This window comes from Canis lupus, chromosome 26 (assembly GCF_048164855.1).
Source record: "Canis lupus baileyi chromosome 26, mCanLup2.hap1, whole genome shotgun sequence".
Classification (NCBI taxonomy): Eukaryota; Metazoa; Chordata; class Mammalia; order Carnivora; family Canidae; genus Canis; species Canis lupus.
In genome coordinates this window covers 32,419,466-32,439,792 of record NC_132863.1, presented here as the reverse complement: position 1 = coordinate 32,439,792, position 20,327 = coordinate 32,419,466, and the positions used below count along the sequence as shown (strand labels likewise).

At 40.9% G+C, this 20,327-nt stretch overlaps 1 protein-coding gene across 13 annotated transcripts in view; it reads left to right on the top strand.

Moving 5' to 3' along the window:
* PTPRT (protein tyrosine phosphatase receptor type T) overlaps positions 1–20,327 on the top strand; it is a 1,036,563-nt gene that overhangs the window by 639,338 nt on the left and 376,898 nt on the right. For all 13 annotated transcript variants that reach the window (XM_072801053.1, XM_072801054.1, XM_072801051.1 and 10 more), the window contains exon 9: positions 15,377–15,486. In XM_072801053.1, coding sequence (XP_072657154.1) covers positions 15,377–15,486 — 110 coding nt within the window. The remainder of the gene's footprint in view (positions 1–15,376; positions 15,487–20,327) is intronic.

The window sequence follows — 20,327 nt, the reverse complement described above, 5'->3', positions numbered from 1 at the left end:
CAGGTGCCCCTTATTTGTTTTTTTGAGAGAGGGAGAGAGAAAGAGTGCTTGTGCAATCAGGGGGAGGGGCAGAGGGAGAGGGAGAAGCAAACTCCCCGATGAGCATGGAGCCCAACATGAGGCTCAATCCTAGGACCCCAGATCATAACCTGAGATGAAGGCACTCAACCAACTGAGCCAGCCAGGCACCCCTCTTCCTCTTCCTTTATATAGAAGATAGCACAATAGATAAACTCCACATCATGTGTCTTTGTTCACTGACTATACTCTGGAAATCAATCCATATCAGTTTGTACAGATTTGCCTGGCTCTTTCTGATAGCTGCATGAGACTCTAGTATGTGGATATGCCATGGTTTATTCAGACAGACTCCTATGGACACTTAGATGGTTGCCATTACTTGTTAGGACAAGTAATACTGTAGCTGTTTGGTATTCACGCAGTTGTATTTTCATAGTAAATTCCTATAGGTGGGATTGCTGGGCTCAAAAGATAAAGAAACGCGCAGTTCTGTTAGATGTCAACATATACTCCTCCTCAGAAGTTGTAGCATTCTACATTTTCACTAGCAACATAGATTCCTCCATCTTAACACCAAGTGTGAGAAAGCAAACAGTATTATTTTTTTCTAGCTTACAATAAGGAATTTCAGGCCCCCATATAATTTATAATAAGTATATAAAATATAATTGATCATAATTAACAATAGGTGCATAATAGATTAAAACAATTGATAGTAATATGATTAATGACATATAATACAGATTTACAGTATTTGCATTATAGGAAAGACTGACGTGTCTGAGGACTGAGTGCCTGTATTTTGTGTGCATGTCTAGAAATCTAAGTATCTGGTTCCTCAGGTGGTAGGAAGCTAGGAGGAGGCTGCATGTTGCTAGGGACAGGTGCATGTATAGTAACAAGATACAGCACATGAAATCTAAAAAAGAGAGAAGTAAGAAGAAAAGTACAAAAGGCAATAAATAACAAGGCAACAGTCCCGAGTCATTTAGAGGAAGGGTAAAAAGCTACATGCGTCTTAGCAAGTTCTGAAAGCATCGTTTTTCAGTACATTTTTGAATTTTACAAAGGTAACCTTGAGATATTATGAAAGGTAAGGAGAAATGCAATTAAGGTTTTCAAATGCCTGTGTTGACCTAGGCATTGTGCTGATATCCTTCATTACTTCAGTGAGTCACCAAATCCTGCAGTGTTGTTGCTTTTGATACGGTTTTGTGGAAGAGAACTCTGAGGCTCAGACAGTTCAAGGAACCTGTCCCAGGCTGCCAGGCAACAAGTGGCAGAGCCAATAATTAGATGCCTAAATCTTACCCATAATTTCTTTCCCCCAACCATCTAATATATCATCCTATAACCTGCCAAACCTCCCCAACACTGTCTGTGCTTTATTTTTTCTATGGCACTTATCATCACCTGAAATACTGTGTGTGCATGCATGAGTACATATGTACATATATATACACACATGTTTATTGTCTGCCAAGCATATAGTAGGTGCTCATTAACTATTTGGTGAATGGGGATGCCTGAGTGGCTCAGCAATTGAGCATCTGTCTTTGGTTCAGGTGGTGATCCCGGGGTCTGAGATCGAGTCCTGCATTGGGTTCCTTGCAGGGAGCCTGCTTCTCCCTCTGCCTATGTCTCTGCCTCTCTCTCTCTCTCTCTCTCTCTCTGTGTATCTCATGAATAAATAAATAAAATCTTTAAAAAAACTATTTGGAGAGTGAATGACTATCTGACATCAAAGTCCATTCCGCAGGGCCCTATTTGTTGTATTTTTTTTAAGATTTTTATTTATTTATTCATGAGAGACACAGAGAGAGAGAGAGAGACAGGCAGAAGCAGGCTCCATGCAGGGAGCCTGACATGGGACTCGATCCCTGGTCTCCAGGATCACACCCTGGGCTGAAGGCGGCGCTAAACCACTGAGCCACCGGGGCTGCCCTACAGGGCCCTATTTGTATGCACCATTTAAGAAGAGGAGGATATGGGTAACATATGCTAGCTGTTTTCAGAACTAACTAATACTGGATTGGTAGAGCTGATCATTAACCTTTCCTCTCACCTCTTAGTTGTGTGATACCATATTCATTGCTCAAAATTGTCACATTGGGGATTTTACACCATGAATATTGGCAAACATGTTGGTATTTTGTTTTTCTTGGGAAGTTGGTTGTGAATCATTTACTAATACAGCACTGCAAAATTCCATTAGAAAGACATATTTGAAGGGCGCCTGGGTGGCTCAGTTGGCTAAGCGCCTGCCTCTTGATTTCAGCTCAGGTCATGATCTCAGGATTTTGAGATTGAGCCCCTGCTTAAGATTCTCTCTTCTCCTTGACCCCTGCACACCTTGCATACACTCTCTCTTAAAAAAAAAAAAAAATAGATGTGGGCAGCCCGGGTGATTCAGCCCAGGGTATGATCCTAGTGACCAGGGACCCAGTCCCACGTCAGGCTCCCCGCATGGAGCCTGCTTCTTCCTCTGTCTGTGCCTCTCTCTGTGTGTGTCTCTCATGAATAAATAAATAAAGTCTTTAAAAAAAATAGATATATTTGACATCTTAAAATGTAAAAATTTATCCAGAAAACAAGAAAAGATTTCCTTTAACAGGACTGGGAAATCTATCTTGTTTCCATCAGATACACTTAGAGTCTGGTGACCTTCAACCATTTTCAAATTATTTTGATTTTTCTTAAGTTAGTTCTGAGTCAGTTTATAATGAACCAACTAGCCAACAAATATGGTCCCTGGAATAGGAAGGTAAAAAAAAAAAAAAAAAAAAAAAGACCTAGACAAGAGAAACGGGATGGGAACTTTTGTTGACTCTGCAGGGCTCTGCACTTTCACTTGAGTGACTTCCCAGAACTGCCCGCAGAGTTCACCACTACCAGCCCCACTTTCCAGATATGAAAATGGAAAGAAGAAAGGAAAACAGGAAAGGAGAAACCTTCCCTTGATTACACTCTGTCCTCCTTTATGTTGAAATGAAAATTTCCCTTAAATTACCACCTGACTTTTAGGCACAAGAAAACATCTGGTTTAATTACAGTGAATTTACATGAACCTACTGACAAGAAGCACAGTTAAAATTAGCAATTTTAGTGTGCTTTTTTTTTAAGGGAATGAAATTATAAAGTAATTAACCTTTGTTGTAGAACTCTGTCAGAAGGATGGAAAGTTCTTTGCTGTTAGATACAAGAAGAAATGAAATTGTGGGAAGGGAATATGTGGACTCATTAAAGAATTATAAAGAAAAAAAAAAAGAAGACTAAAGTAACACCGAATTAGAAGATAAGACAAAAATGGAATCTTTCTCCAAGGAGTCTTTTCACAATGAGGGGGAGGGGGGAAGAGACCCAGTTGAATCAAAAGAAAGTAAGACTGCTTCCTTGGAAGGACATCTTGACCTGTGGAGCACTAATGTAATGTGGCAAAAAAGAGCCTTGGTCTCAGGCTGAGATAACCTGGCTTTGGTGGTGACACTGCTTTTCAGCTGTTCTGAACCCACATCTACCAGAATATGGGGAAAAAAGGACCATTCAGAAAGTACTTTGGAGTCAGAAGGATGAGGACTTTTCTCAGGCTCCATTCACTACTTTGTTATGCAGCCTTGTTACTCACATACTGTGCACTGCAGTGTCCCTGTCTATGAAATGGGATGATAATATCACCAATCCCTTTAAGGTGTTCTACATGAAACTCTGTATGTAAAGCCTCAACTTACTCTCTGCCAAGAGTACAGGCTCAGCCAATATCAGACATGGCAGGCAGATCTTTAATCAAGGGAGTATAACTAGAAAGAAATCAAAGCAAGGATCTTTGCAAAATTTCTGTTAGTCAGGGGTAAGGGGCCATTTTAGAAATACCTATAGTACCTCTGTAGCCTCCATCTCCAATATCTCACTCTGACTGTAGAAATGAACGTGTGTGCCAGGGTTCCAATAAGATTTTATTTATAAAACAAGCAGCTGGTTGCAGTTGGCTGTAGCCATAGTTTGCTGACCCTTGATCCATGCTGATTCCCCCTAATTATTTCCTCTGATATCTTGGCTTTACAATCCAGTGATATACCAGTGGTTTCCCCAATTGGTATCTCCGGGCTAGACCTCCTGCCTGCCCTCCAGAGTCATTTATCTAACTGCCTGCTCAGCCTGTCCAGCTGGATTGTTAATTAAACAGGTCCAGAGCTAACCTCCTGATCATCCCTCAACTGCCACCAAACTCATTCTTCCCACAGTCTTCTCCATCTCTGGTTAATGCCAGCTGCCTTTTATTAGTGGCTTGAGTCAGAAACCTTGATAAACTTTTATCACACCCAAGGCCCTGAATACCTTTCAGCCTAGATTCTCTGTGGTTGGCACCCTTTTGCTTTGGGTGAAGCAGCAGCCCTGCCCACTTCCCACATTCTATCCATTGGCATGTTCTCTTGGCTTACCTTCAGTACATAGTGTGACCTCAACCATTACTTACAGCCTCTACTCCTTGCTCTTTGGTCCAAGTCCCTGTGAGGCCCAGCCTGGATTACGGCAGTACTTTCTTTTTTTTTTTTTTTTTTTCATTTTTTTTCATTTATTTTTTATTAGTGTTCAATTTACTAACATACAGAATAACCCCCAGTGCCCGTCACCCATTCACTCCCATCCCCCGCCCTCCTCCCCTTCTACCACCCCTAGTTCGTTTCCCAGAGTTAGCAGTCTTTACGTTCTGTCTCCCTTTCTGATATGGCAGTACTTTCTTAAAGGATTATTCAGCCTCAGCTCTTGTCCCTACATTCTTTTTCTCAGCACAGCAGCCAGAATGATCTTGTTAAGCCATGAAGCAAATCATATCACCCTTCTGCTCAGGACCTTCCAATGGTTTCTCATGTCACTGAGTTGAAAAACCCTAGTCCTTACAGGAGCTCACTGGCCCCAAGTGGCCACAACTACTTCTGACTCAGTCCCTCACCTCATCTGCTTCTGTGTCTGCCTTGCTATACAAATCCAGTCACTGTTCTCCTCAGATATGCCAGCTATGTCCCTCCCTCAACACTTTTGTGGGTGCCATTTCTGCTGGCTAGAATGATCTTCCCTCCAAATAAACAGGGCTGATTCCTTCACCTGTTTCAAGTCAATGTCATTTCTCAGGAAATCTTCCTCAACCTTTCTCTAAACAACTGGAAGCCTCCGACACCACACTGTCCCTCTTCTCTGCTAAATGTCTCTCATTAGCATTTATCATTTGATGTACTGTGTGTTTCAACATACATTTTAGTATCTGTCTTCTCTCACTAGAATGCACACAGAGGAGGCCACTTTTTTCTGTTTTGTTTACTACATATTTTTAAGCACCCAGGACAGTGCCAGGTAGAGAATAGGCTTGTAGTAAATAAGTTATTGAATGAATGAATCTTGAGTCCTCAAAGACAAAATAGATTTTAAAATTATTTGCTGTAGAAATCAGAAGGTACTTGTAGAAAGCTATTTAATATACTCAGTAAGCTATGGGAAGATATGGCTTTTATGATGAGCACTATAACACCATTCACAAAGAATAGAGGCAAGAACACCAAGGAAAATAATAATAATCCTGATTCTGCAGAAAAGCAAATTGGTGATCTCCAGGCTACACTAGAGCAGTTCTCAGAGAATGTGATGGGACCAGAGGGAGGAGCAAACCCAGAGTAACACTACCTGTGTGCCATACGCTTTGCTCAGCACTTCACATGGGCCGATATATTGAATCACACACCTATGAAGTAGGTACTGTTTTATCCCCACTTTAAAGGAAACTGAGCCACAAAGAGATTACGCAACTCGCTCCAGGTTATACAGCAAGAAATGGCAAAAACAGGACACAAACCCAGGCGATCTGGCTCAGCCTATGATCTTGGTCGTCATGCAGTGCTGCCTCTTCGATCTGCAGGACAAAAATGAGAGTTTCCATTTGAGGTGTTGATCAAATTCTTAAACTACCTCCCCAAAGAAATAAAAGAAGAACACCTGTAAACCTGCCCTGGGAACTACAAGATGATGCTACCCACAATCCAGAAGGAAGGAATACAATACAGTGTTGAGGAAGAGGAACGCACGTAGCGAAAAGATGACTGAGCTGTGACTCACCCCTTCCTCACCCTGGAAACCCAAGAGGAAAGACTTCCAAACCCAACTTCATTAATATCCTCTGACTCTGACTGGCCAGGGCTGAAGTCAGGGGTGAGCTTATAGAGTGGGCAGATGGAGTGAGGGATCGGAGAGCAGGAGATGGCATCTTTATATGCCATCCCACAGTGCAGAGAATGAGAGCTCCTGTAAGTATGCATAGGTAAACAAGGAAAGGAGGGATTTCATGAGAGGCTAGCTTTGGGTAGAGATGCTCCAGTTAAAAATAGGGGCAGTGTTCCAGGTGACTTACGGCTACCCTTAGAGATATCAAGCAGTTCTCTCCCTGACAAGAAGCTTCCTGCCCCCTGGTTATTTTCCTTCTCAAACCTTCTCCATTCCATCCTCAATCACATAGACCTCTTACCTGGCCAAGTAATAGTTGAGTGTATCTAAATTCTTCCCTTTCCTTCTCGGTTAGAAATATTTGAAACAGGGACTCCTATAATCACTCGCAGCACACATCTTGACCCACCAAACTAAACTGTCTTGTTCCACCTTTTGTAGGCTGTATTGAGCAGATGAAAACATACTTTCATTCTTATTAAAGGGGGCTAATCTGATAATGCAAAGCAGATGTCCCCTGAGAATTATAGTAAGAAGCAAGATTTAAAAACAGAATAAAATACTAATCCACATTCTTACCAGAATATATAAATAAATGCTGGGGTAGAACATGTACATGGAATGAAAGTTAATAATGTAAAGAGGTTAGTTCTCCCCGGCTGAACTTTGTAAAAGAGGTTAGCACTGTTTACTGTATTATTATTTTTGTTTAATAATAAACCCAAATAGTGCTTAGGGATGGATGTATGTTTAGGAAATAAAAATTATAATGAAAAGCAAGATTCATTATTATTATGAAGCTAGGGTTACCTTTTAAGGGCATAAATTGATTATTCATTAGTTAATGAGATGTATATTTGTTTTACACACTGGTGTAATGCTTACCAGTAAAAGGATAAAATGAGGATACTAAGTACCCTTTTGTACTGACAAATTTTACCATTTATGGGATATGGAAAAATTATTGGCAAGATATAAACTTCAAAACTTGATTAAACACACACACACACATACACACACAAAACTTATATGATTTCACAGAGAATGGAGAAATAGAATCAGTAGTTTAATAGACCTTTCCGGCAAAGAAAACAGCAGTTCTGAATAGCCTTACAGGTACAATCAGACACTCGAGGCAGTGGTATCTCCAATCTTACATATACACTTTCAAAGACCAAAAAGAAGTTTCATTTTCTGACACTAGTGTAACCTTGATATCAAAACCAGATGAGCTTATTATAAGAAAAAGAAAAATTAAGTGCATATACCCCAAACAAAATACTAGCAAGCGATCCACTGCTGTATACAACTAGGAAAATATTAGTTTATTTTAGAAAATCAATACTGATTCAACATTAGTAGACCCATTAATGTAATTCACTACATTAACTGAGAGAGGGACAAAAATGTATCATTGCTATAATAGAGAAAAGCATCAGTTAAAGCTCAGCATGGTTTAAGAAGAAAATATCCTTATATACCAGGAATAAAAAGGACCTTTTTATCCTGATAAAGGGAAACTAAGAAAACACCATAGTAGAGGATTAAATAATATAATCATTTTCTTTAACATTGGAAGCAGACAGATACTTACCATTATCTCCACTAAATATCATATTGATGGCTCTGGTTGAAGACAGGAAGATTAAATAGAGTTAAAAGATTGGAAAAGAACAAAACTATTATCAACTGTGATGCTATGCCTATTTACATAGATAACCCAAAGAAATTTGAAGACAAATTATTAGAATTAAGAAGAGAATGTAACATGTTTGACAAAAGTTGACATTTAAAAGTCAATTGCATTTCTAATCACCGAATAAGTATGTGGTATGTTTTTAAAGATACTATTTTCAGCAGCAATAAAAATATAGGGTAGTTAGGAATGAACCTCATGTAAGATTTCAAGATGTAGAGTATATGTAAGAGTATAAAGAATGGAAAGAGATTAAAACAGACCTAAATGAGAGATATGCCATGTTTATGAGTGAGAAAACCCAATATTATCAAGACATGATAGAGAAAGACATAAATTAATCCCATTTGATCTATAATTCATGCAAATCCAATACAGAAACAAGATATTTTTCAAAAAGGTTCAAAGTCATCCTAAAATGTATATGCCAGAGAAAAGGCAAGAATAACTAAGACAGTCCTGAGCACGAAGTACAAAGTTGCAGGCCGCGTTCTACCAGATATCAAGAGTCATGAATCTTTATTTCTTAGGAAGATGTGATATTGATAGGGGGATAGTCTAGTAGAGCAAGTGAACAAAACAGAACTTAGAAATAGATCCATATATATGTGGAAATGTGATGGAAGGCAAAGGTAGCATAGCAGATGAGTTGAGTAAATAAATTTTTCTTTGTTGTTAAGTGGTGGTAGAATAAGGAGAAGAATTGAAATTGGATCCCTGCCTCACACTATACATGAAGACTCAATTACAAATGAGTTGAAGACATTTTACAGAAGTCAGAACTTTAAAATTATTTGAAGATAATTTAAGAAAATATTCCTATGATCTAAGAGAAAGTAGTTCTTTTCTTTCATTTTTTAAAACATTTTATTTTTTTTTATTTGAGAGAGGGAGAGACAGAGATAGCAAGGAGAACACAAACAAGGGGAGCAGCAGAGGGAGAGGGAGAGGCAGGCTCCTCGCTGAGCAGGGAGCTTGATGTGGGGCTCGACCCCAGGACCCTAGGATCATGACCTGAGTTGAAGGCAGATGCTTAACTGACTGAACCACCCCGGCACCCCATCATCTTAACCATTTTCAAGTGCACAGTCCAATAGTCTTAAGTATATCCACATATTCTTGAAAATATTTTTGTGCAGACCATCAGAAAGTAATTTTTTTAAAGATTTTATTTATTTATTCATGAGAGACACAGAGAGAGAGAGAGAGAAAGAGAGAGGGAGAGAGAGAGGCAGAGACACAGGCAGAGGGAGAAGCAGGCTCCATGCCAGGAGCCTGACGCGGGACTCGATCCTGGGACTCCAGGATCGCGCCCTGGGCCAAAGGCAGGTGCCAAACTGCTGAGCCACCCAGGGATCCCCAGAAAGTAGTTCTTTATAAGATTCTATTGATAGAGTTTATTTTTGTTTGGGTTTATCTGACCTTGAGATAATGATTCAAGTGCACGTAGTTGATTTAGGAAGTGGTCCAGGACACACTGGTAATGAAGAGTGGAAGAGAAGGGAAGGAAGCCAATATTGGTGTGTTACCAAGAAAATTACCTTGTGAGTAATGAGGTTTTGGAATCATGCCATCCCAAGTGTGATCCAGGGACCAGCAGTGACTTATAAGCTCCTCCAGATCCATGACAACATAATTATAGACATAGAGATTAACTATTTTAAAAGGAGGAGTTTGCATTTTTCTGTTTTTAAATTTTGCCTTTTAAATTTTACTTCCCTATTTTTTGTTTTGTATTTTATTATGATAATTATCCACAATGGGTTGAAAATAACAACTACCACCACAACAATAATAGTCACTTTTATTGGAGGTGGTTTGAAAAGTATTAATAGAATACTTTAATAGAATGTTTCAGGTTTAACCCAGTCAAGTGGTGAGGAGATGAGGATACTTGTCCATTAACTTCCTGTCTTTCATTGCTTGAAGGATATTTTAGGGGCATTAAATCTCTGAAACATCTTGTTTTCCCTGGAAAACAAGTGGAGACTTAAGTTTGCATTCATAGCCTTCAGGTAGATTAATAGGTGTTTTGTAGTAAGCATTAGTGCATGGGTAGGGCACCAACATCATCTGCTACTAAGTCTGTCATTTTTCTCCCAGCTTTATTGAGGTACACTTGATAAATAAAATTGCATGTATTTAAGATGTACAACAGCATGATTTAACATACATATACATTATGAAATGATTACTACAATCAAGTTACTAGGTCTTTCCTTCTCCAGAAAAGATCTGATAAATTTGACTACATTAAAATTAAGAACTAATCTTTATCCAAAGGTAGCATAAAGAGAAAGGGAAAACACATGAACTGAGAGATTTTTATAGTACCTGTAGCCAGTAAAAGGATCAGTTACATAAATATATAAAGAACCTCTACAAATCAACAAATCAATAAGAAAATGACAATAATGTTCAAGAAACATTAAAGATGCTCAACCTCTTTAGCAAATAGCTAAAAAGCAAGTAAAACCTCAGTGAAGTGTTAGTTCATGCTTACTAGATGGTCTAGATTTTTTAAATCTGACAATATGAAGTGTTGTAAGGATTTAGACAAGTAGAAGCTATCAGAATATTGCTGGTGGAAGTAAAAATTGTTACCACCACTTTGGAAAACAATTTAACTTTACTCGATAAAGCTGAAGACATTAATACCCTTAGTCTACCTATCTTCTTCCTAGGTTAACCTGAGTGAAATCTTATAAATGTTCAAGAATGTCCAAAAATATAGGAGCTGTGTCCTAAGATAGCTCTTCTGAGAAGTAGTCCTACCATCCATCTATATAGTACATCTCACCCTGTATAGAATGGCAAAATAGGTGTATATTCATAAAATGAGTGAAATAAAACTATATATATCAACATGGATGAATCTCAATGTTGAATGATAAATGCAAATCATATAATACAAATATTGAGTTGCTCGTATGTATAAAGAAAACTAGAAGAAATGAAATTATATATTGTCTTGAGATACATGTATATATTTACAACTCCAAATATAAGAGAATGACTAACAAAATTCGGGGTAGTACATGACTGGGTGTTTTCTATTCTTGAATGAGAGAGAGATAAGTCACCAGTATGGGACACATAGGGTGCTGTAGTGATACAATGATGTTTTATTTCTTAGACAGGATAGTGGGTTCATGGGTGTTTACTTTATAATTACTTTATAAACTATACATTTATTACTTGTACTTTTGTCTTTTGATAGATTTCATAATAGTCAAAAGCAATTTGCTTTTTAACAGAGCCAAAAATAATATGAACAAAAGCAGTGAAGTCTTAGGACTGCAATTTGTAAGAAATTTTAAAAATGTATTTTTAAGTAAGAGGCATAAAAAGGAGCATTAATAAGTGAGGATTTGTACAGCATTACTGGTGAGAGGACCCATTATAAAAAGGTGTCATTTGCCCCCCAGAGAAGTGAAGAATACAACTGGAATAAAAGTTCTGATGGAACATGAAGTTTTGTAAAATTCTTCCAAAGTTCTTCTGGAAAAACAAATGGGTAGTGAGAGCCCAGAAGACTTTGCACAAAAAGAATAATAGAAGAAAAGGGCTTGTTCTGTCAACTATTCAAATGTGTTATATGAACACAGCAGAGAGATACTGTCAGAATAAGAGGCCGGGGCTCAGTGAAACAGAACAGGGAGCCACACAACACGTGCCAGCATATAAAATAATTGAACATGCTAGTAAAATAGTGTTTTAAATCACTGGGGAAACTTCTGGCCAGTCAATTAATTGTCTTAAGAAAACTGTAAAGAACTATAGTTAGATTTCTACTTTGTGCAATGTATAAAATACATCCCAGATGGATTAATGAGTTAGGTTCAAAAAGAAGGTGAGGATAAATCAAGTAGAAGAAAATGCAGATGACTATTCTTCCGTTCTGGGGTGAGAAAGAGAATTTGCTCCAAACTGGAATTGAAGGAAGAAAACAGGTGGCCTGAGTGCAGGCAGCTTGATATTCACACTCAACAGCCTCCACTGGATAGACCCTTGTTAAGACTGGCATCTGCGTTTCTCCGTTCAGCTCAGTTGCACCTCTTAAAGCTTCTCGAAATTCCTGCCTGGTGGTAAATGGTTTCACCCTCGCTTGTCAAGAAGACGGAGCCACAAGGATACCCCAACTCTCCACTCCAGAGCAGTTGCACATTTTCTTGTCTTCTCTCACAAGAGGAAAGGTGCTTTCTCTCCATCTACAGCTGTTCCTACCTTTTCAGGACAGGACCACTGCCAGTCACTTCCTGTCTCTTTTCTATTCTTTTGACTTTTCAGTTTAGAATTTTTCCTGGTTGCCTACAATCCTGCCATAACTTCTCCTGCCTTTGGGAGGGGCCGCTGCTGGGGTCCACAGCACCCCTGCTCTTCCTGCATCCCTGTCCTTCGTGGTCCAGATTACTGACTTGTTTGGGCATAGTCCCTCACCTTCCACTTTCTCCTCTGTCCACAAGAGGGCTGTGAGGCCAGCTTTCCCCCTAAATTACTCTTGCATAGGTCACAGGTTACCTTGAAGACAATACATTCAGTGGGAAAATTTAAGTTCACAATTCACATGACTACCCAGTCACGTCCATTGCTGTGAACCAAGCCCTTCTAGATCCACCTTCGATTGCTCCCATGACAGCCCACATTCCTGGTTTTCTTATTGCCTCTCTGAACATGGCTTCTCAGTTTCTGTTTCCTTGTTTCCTCCTAACTGTTAACATTGTAGTTCCCTTTGGCTTAATCCTGGACCTGCTTCTTTGGTTCCCCCCTACACAGTCACCCAATCTCATATCTCCAACTGCTACTCGGTGTTGCCATTCGGGTGTCCTATGCACGCCTCAAATGAAGCATCACAAAACTCACCGGCTTCCTTTCCAAAACTAGCCCTCCTAAAAGGCTTCCTTTCAAGGAACAGCAGCACTCTGACCCACTCCAGGTATCTAAAACAGATGAGCTGGGGTCTTCCTTGAATCTTTTTTCTGTTGCACTCTTATCCATCACCACCAAATCACATTCGCTCAGCTGCCGCAAGTCTCATGCACCATCTGCCTCTCTTCTATATCCTGGTCACTCCGTCGATGAGTTAACCATCCTTTCTGTCTAGGATGGCCCTACTACTTCCGCTTTTGCACTCACAAAGCAATCCACCACATTCCAACACCTACCCTCTGTACTTTTGGCCTAGGAACTTTTGCTAATCTGTTGACTTTTATCTTCCACTTAGTATCCTAACTTGCTGGACTAGATTCTTTCTGCTTGTTATAATTCTCCTAAAACTTTGTGCTCCTACCTCAAAGTCCTGATATTTGTGGCAAGGATGAACAGATAAGGGAAAGCAATTAGAGATCTGATGACTTAGAAGCTTATACATACCTAAAAGATTCAAGAAGCAGATGAAAAACTGACAAAAATATTTGCAACCCATGCAAAAAAAAGGAAAAAACAGCTTATGTCTTTTAAAAACAGATTATAATTACAAACCCATAAGACAAGATGGACAAAAATGAAGAGCCATAGAGGAAAATGAGAACAGGGTATAAAGAGCATATTCATAAAAGAATCAATGCAAATGTCCAATTAAACTGAAAAAAACCTTCACTCTCCAGTTTTCTAAAAAGGATACACACACATACACTTAATTTTTTAAATAGTCACTGTTGGCAAGGATTGGGAATAGTCATGTTCTTCTGTTGGGGAACTGAGAATGGTATAAACTCTGTGGAAGGCAATCTGACAATATGTGTCAAAAGCCTTAAAAATAATATAGTTCATGTACTTTGGCCCAATAAATTAATTTCTAAGAATTTACCTTAGGGAGACCAGCAGAGTTTCATGAAAATACTTATTTATAAGAATTCTCATGGCCATGTTACTTATCATCATAAAAAATTCAAACCAATTTTAACGTCCAGTAATAATGGTGACTATAATGGGGCATTAAAATGCGTGGCTCCAAAGAACATTTAAGGATCTTTTAAAAACCCATGTTTCATTTAGTGATAAAAGAAGGTCACAACACTCTATGCACAGTAGGAATTCAGTTTTTAAAAATAAAGTATGTATATGCATAGGCATAAAAATACTGGAAAAAATATCTCCAGTTATGAGGATTATGAATGATTTTGTTCTTTTCCTTTTTTTTTACCCTTTTTGTATATTCTTAATATTCAACAAATTCTGTGTATCATGTCCATAATGGGAAAAACTAAATATATTTTAATTTAACAATAGGGAACTGATTGCAACATATGGCCAAGGCTATATCGAGAGAGGCATAGCGTGATGATTAAGAGTATATGCTTTGAAGCTCACAGACAGGTGTTCATTTCCCTCTTTACAACTTAAGAGCTGGATGACCTTGAGCAAGTTATTTAATTCTCTTAGCCTCAGTTCCCTTATCAGCACAAAGGAGATAATACATACTGGGCAGAGCTGTTTTGTGGCTTAAACGAAATAATGTATGTAAAATTCTGATCAAAGAGTAAGTGCTTAGTAAAAGTACCTGCTTTTATAATGCCAAAATATAAATAGATCCAGTAATGATTTACATGAATTCATGATTCCCTAGGGGGTTATAACTGAAAGTTTGGAGAATCATTTATTTTATGGTTCAGCATCTTCCAGACTGTCATAATGATGCTGGAATCCAGCAGGAGGACGCTGGCAGGAAAACTGACCTGGTTACAGAAGCAGCCTAGGAAAGGTTTTGCTCATTAGGACACATGCTGGCATGGGTCATTTATTCATCTACTCCACCAACCAGCAAATGGTTATTAAGCATCTACACTGTGCCAGGCATCGGAGGCTCAGCAATGAGACAAACTAGCTGCCTTCTTGCAATGAGACAGACTTCACGTAATTGGTTTGAGATTTCAAGACACATGGATCCTGTTGGATTCAGGAATTAGGAAACTGAGGAATAGTTGGAGACTCCTTCATAGTTGGAGACAACTTGGCAGGGTCAGGGGAATGGTAGTGAAGCTCACTTTACATTCTTCAGTTACCAATCCTAAGGCAAGAGTGTAATTCTAGACCCCCAGCTGCTCGGAATGCTGAGGCTTACTGGTGTCCTCCCTACATTGATCAGCTTAATTCAAGAACAGACTTGCTCAGTCTACAGAGAAGAAGCCATTGGCTATCCAGGAGAGCAAGGTTAGGGGTTAGCAAGCTATGGCCCATAGGTCAACACCAGCCTACTGCCTTTTTTTATAAATAAAGTTGTTTTGGAAAGCAGCCATGCCCATTTGTTTATGGATTGTCTGCGGCTGTTTTTGTGCTACAAGCACAAAGCTGAGCAGTTGCAGTAGGTACTGCATGGCCCACAACACCTAAAGTATTCACCGTCTGAGCCTTTATAGGAGAGCTTGGTCAACTGCTGTTATAGGGCAACAGGGCTGGGGGAATGGGATGGAAGGTGACATCAGCTTCTTAACTTTTTCCCTTCTGTAGTTCCAGGAGCTGTGCCCCTAGAATCCATCCAAGGAGGGCCCTTTGAGGAGAAGATCTACATCCAGTGGAAACCTCCCAATGAGACTAATGGGGTCATCACACTCTATGAGGTAAGAGGACCCTTTCACTGTTATCACTTGGCTTGGCTTTATTCAGTTTACTTCAGCCTGAAGTTGGCGAATTCCTGCTGTGGTCAGAGCTCCATTGAGGGCATGAAGGTGAGTGAGAGACACAACTTACCCAGAGTTTCCAATAGTGCGGCTGGGAAGAAAACACGAGGGCATACAGCTAAGCTGCTTGACAAGCCTCAGTGATGAAGAAAACTGGACAATCCCACACATTGAAGTGATTAGCAATCTCTTGAGAAAGGAACTGGCACACAGGGAGGCAGATTGTCCCAGCACAGCCAAGAAGATCCTCACCTGGCAAACAGCTGTGATAGTTCAGTTTATCTGAAAAACCATAATACTCACTTGATGCCCCTCCTACACCTGTCAGTTTCAGGGCTTCCAAGCAAATCCCAGTGTCATTCTCTGACCCTGGGGTGGCATGATTCTTGAGCCTTGATATCATTGTGTGGCCACAGCATATTTTATTGCTACTCGGGTAATGGCATCAGAAAGCCCTCCCACCCTACCCCATCCCCAACCACGCATTAGCAGGGCCTTGTCATATCAGAGGTGGAACCTCCTCAGGTAGGAAGGTATCTATCCAGCCGACACAGCGTGAAACTGAAAACTTTGAGACTTAAAGTGTGTAGAAGTCCATTGTAAAACAAACACAAACAACCTTCGATAAGGCTGAGAGAGCTGAATTCTAGTACTGAGATGTGGTCAGAGGTGACTCTTGTCCCACCCCGCATATTTTGAGACCCCTGGAGACTGTGGCATGCCGGAGAGCACAGGAGTGCAGAGGGAAGAGCAGGAAGCTGACGCTGCAGGGATGGAGACCAGTGTCCTGGCAGTGCCGCCAAGATCTCCCGTGACCTCTGGCAGCTACTCTGCTCTCTGGGCAGCTTCCTCCCTTGTAAAGTGGGAGTAGGAGGGGTAGGGTTCCTCCAAAGACTGTAAGGCGGCAACAGTTCCAAGCATCCTCAGGCTAGAATGCACCACAGACCCAGAGGGCTCAAGCAGAAAGGTACTGAGAGGTACTGTGAGCTGGGGATGAATATCCCCACATAAGGGAGGAAAGCTAAAGAGTATTGGTGAGAGAGAAATATTTAGGATGAATTTGGTAGATGCAAGAGCTCTCTAGAGAGATCTGGAAGGACTTCAGAGCTCTCCAAGGAAGGAGAAAACTACCCATCATGTACATCTTCAGAAAATGCCTTGACTCACCACATCTAGCATCCCTCAAAAGGAAAGCTGTCTCATGCTCCATCTTGGGCCACATGGTTGGGAGAGGCTTCCTTCCTGGCAAACCTGCCAGAGGAGGGGAGGGACCATGTCGACCTTGCCCAAGACATGTTTGTTCAGTAGTACCTCACTGGGGAAGAGAGGGCTGGAAACCCATTTCAATCTACGGGTCCTTCTTTGTGAAGCAGATGCTACAATCATACACACACACATGCACACACGAAACAGACATTTCCTGTGTGTGGCAACCTGCTCTCTGTAAAGCTGAGAGCAGGGACCCAGAATTTAAGGTCTTTGGTACTATTACGTAAATGGCTCTCTATGCCAGATGTTCCAGATTTTTGGAATTCACAGGCCAGTAACATCTTGAATGGTTTGGAGGACCAACATATAGTTCTTTACCATTTTTTATTAACATCATTTCATAAAAGACATAATTTCAAAAATATAGAAAGGACATAATTTAAGAATAAAAGGCAGTCCTTCAAATTGAATAAATTTGGCTTTATGAATAACTCATGAGTCTCCTTATTTTTTCTCTTTTAGCCTTGAATTGAGGACAGCTCTGTCCTGAAAAGGCCCTGGTGCTTGTACCTAGCTGTACTTGAAACCACTGGGCTGGGCCATGTGGCAGGGGGACTCCTGTCCTTGCACAGACCAACTCCTTCCTTGGGAGCAATATACTTCTTGCTCTAATGGGACGGACCCTCGCTGGGCTAGGAAACCCACTCATGCTGTTCTATAAGAAGAAGAGAGGAATGGGTGGAGAGAGGGAGCAAGGGAGCAATCCCAGCTGTGAGCGGCATGCTGTGTTTGAGCCACAGCTCCTTGACTTGAGGCCTCAGTACGTGGCACACTCTCTGGAGCTCTGGTCACCAAGGTGGGCATAGCCTGGCACAGAGCACCCTTCTCACTCATGCGTGAACCCTTAACCTTATAGGTTTCCAAAGACCACTTGAAGAGATGCTGGCATGTCTGTGGTAGGCTGTCCTGGGCACAGCTCAGGCAAGACAACTTCAGGCAGCTTCTTGGCTGCTCTCTGGGCTGTGATTACAGAGAACCAGCGATGGAAGGCTGCACCTGTCTGACTTGTGTGTGACTGCTGGAAGTCACCTTTCAGGAATATGCTAAAACGTCTTGGATGTTGCCGTGAAGGGAGCCAAGGAGGTTGTGGGCTGAGGTCATTGTATTTTGAGCATGAATGTGGCTGTGACCATGTGCATCGAAAGCTAGTGGGGTCTCAAAAGGTAAGAATGCTGGCATTTGAAGTTGGACAGCCTAGTTCTGAACCCTAGCTCTGTCAGAGTTATTTGCTGTGTGACTGTGGCTACATCAAGTAGCCTCTCATTTATCTTCATTTATAAACATAGATAGATGTTTAACGTTGTGCTTGGCATTTAGAAATAGCACCAATAAATGCTAGCTCTCACAGTGCATAAAGATATGGAAATTGAAACTTAGAGGGGTCAAGTGTGAAGACCAGGTCATATAGCTGAGGTGGCAGTTTGTAGGTCCTGAATTCAGGTGTGGATGCCTTTGGCCCTCACTCTGTGTGGTCCACGCATTGGCGTACAACCTGGGAGCTGGTTAGAAACACAGCATCTCAGACCCCACCAGACCTTCTGAATCAGAGTTTCTATGTGAACAAGATTTCTGGGTAACTGACATGGGCATGAAAGTTGGAGAAACACTGCTCTAGACCACACTACTCTTTAGAAAATCTCAGCAATGGATACGAAGATTTGTCCTCCTGAGCAGAGAGACGGGGAGTCCCTTCCATGCTGGGCTCAACCCATTCCTGCCCCAGATCATAAGCGGGAGACCTTGCTTTTAAAGACATTTATAACAGAGTATGTGTTTATGAGGCAATTTCCAAATTTAATTAGATGAAACCAATTTGATTTTTAAAATTAGGTTCTGGTTGTAATATCTAGAGAGGAACCCATAAATTACAAATCACCGTCTTCTGGTCTCAAATAGTATATTTTGTGAAAAAGAAAAATAGGATAACACAACTAGAAGAGAAGCCTAGGATTCTCTGCACCTTCCTATATATGACCTTGGTCTTGGCAAAGTCAAAAGCCAAGAAAAGGGGCAGTGCATGTAGTAAAGGAGGGTTATGACTATGTAAATATTGTGAATGCTATTCAGTGCATAGGTTCAAGTAAATTTAAAAATTAAATTTCCTTCCCCATGAGTGTAAGTCACAAGCTCTGTGTCCATCCTTGGACAGTTCTGTCAAATCTCAGTGGCTTTGATTATGTCTCATTCTGTCTCTGGGTTTACATCCCCTCTTTGTAATGTGAAGGTGTCAGATTATTCTGGGCTTCAACTGGTTAAGAATGAGAAAAACAGGTCCATGTCAAACCCACAAAATCAAAGGTTTATACCTCATTGTGGAGTTGCTCTGCTATTGAAACTTTGCCTGTGGCCAGAGTCTTTGAGCACAAAGCAGTGATGACACTTGAAGAAAAACAGCTAGTGCAAAGGCCCTGGGGTAGGAATGACTTTGGCATGTTTAACAAATAGGAAGAAGGTCAAAGTGACTAAAGCTTCATGAGCACGGAGGATGATGATGAGACCATGTGGGAAGTGTGGGGGCAGGGGCAGGTTGCTCAAGGCTTCTAGAGTTTGTGCTTTATCCTGAGAGAAATAGAAAGCCCTAGGAGAATTTTAAGTAGAAGAATGAAAGAATCAGATTTATATTTTTTAAAAGACCACTCGGCTTTTATATGGTTAATGAGCTGTGGGTACACAAGCATCTTGGAAACGTCTGGAAAATGTGCCAGAGGCAAGGACATTTCCATCACTTATGGTATTGCAATGAGGGCTCAGCTATTTATCAGAAGAATTTGTACCCAGGTGGAAGATGTGAAAGCTTTGTCACAACTGCGTCTTTCCTGCTGCTAACCTGGACTTTGAGGCCTTTCTTTCAGTTAGGAGTTCTTATCTTGAGGAGTTCCCTAGAGCCATGGACTGTGAGACCCTAGGCCTTCCTTCCCTAAGGAACAGGAGCCTACCCCTGACCCTAATGCCACCCTAGGGCTGTGAAACAGTCTAATTCTCCAGCAGTTATGACCTCTCTCCCTGCCCGCTGAAGGGGGAGCTCAGAGTGCTCATCAGAGTCCACTGAAGCCCATCTCGCTGTCATTGTGATGTGAGGCATTAGGATGAATTAGACCATGGCCTCAGATCTTTGGGGATTCGTAATTTGGTGTGACATACAGTGTGCGCTTCTGTGATCAGTTTCCTACCAGAGTGACACATGGTGCTCAGAGTTAGGCAATGTCAGAGGCCTCATATCCACAAACCAGCAGATCAACCTCAGACATGCGGAAGTTCAGACCCCACCCCAGACCCACTGAACCAGCTTCTGTATTTTAACAAGATCTCCAGATGATGCATGTACGTATACAAGTGTGAGAAGCACTGGCCTAAGACATTTTACAAGTTCACAGCCTGGACGCAGGAAGCTCTCTGCTCGATGAGAACACTGCAGACCTTCTGTGTGGCCTTTGAATGAACTGAGTAATATCCCTGCTCACATGGAACTGAAGGGCCAAGTAGCTTCATTGGGGATGTGGAAACAAGCCGTT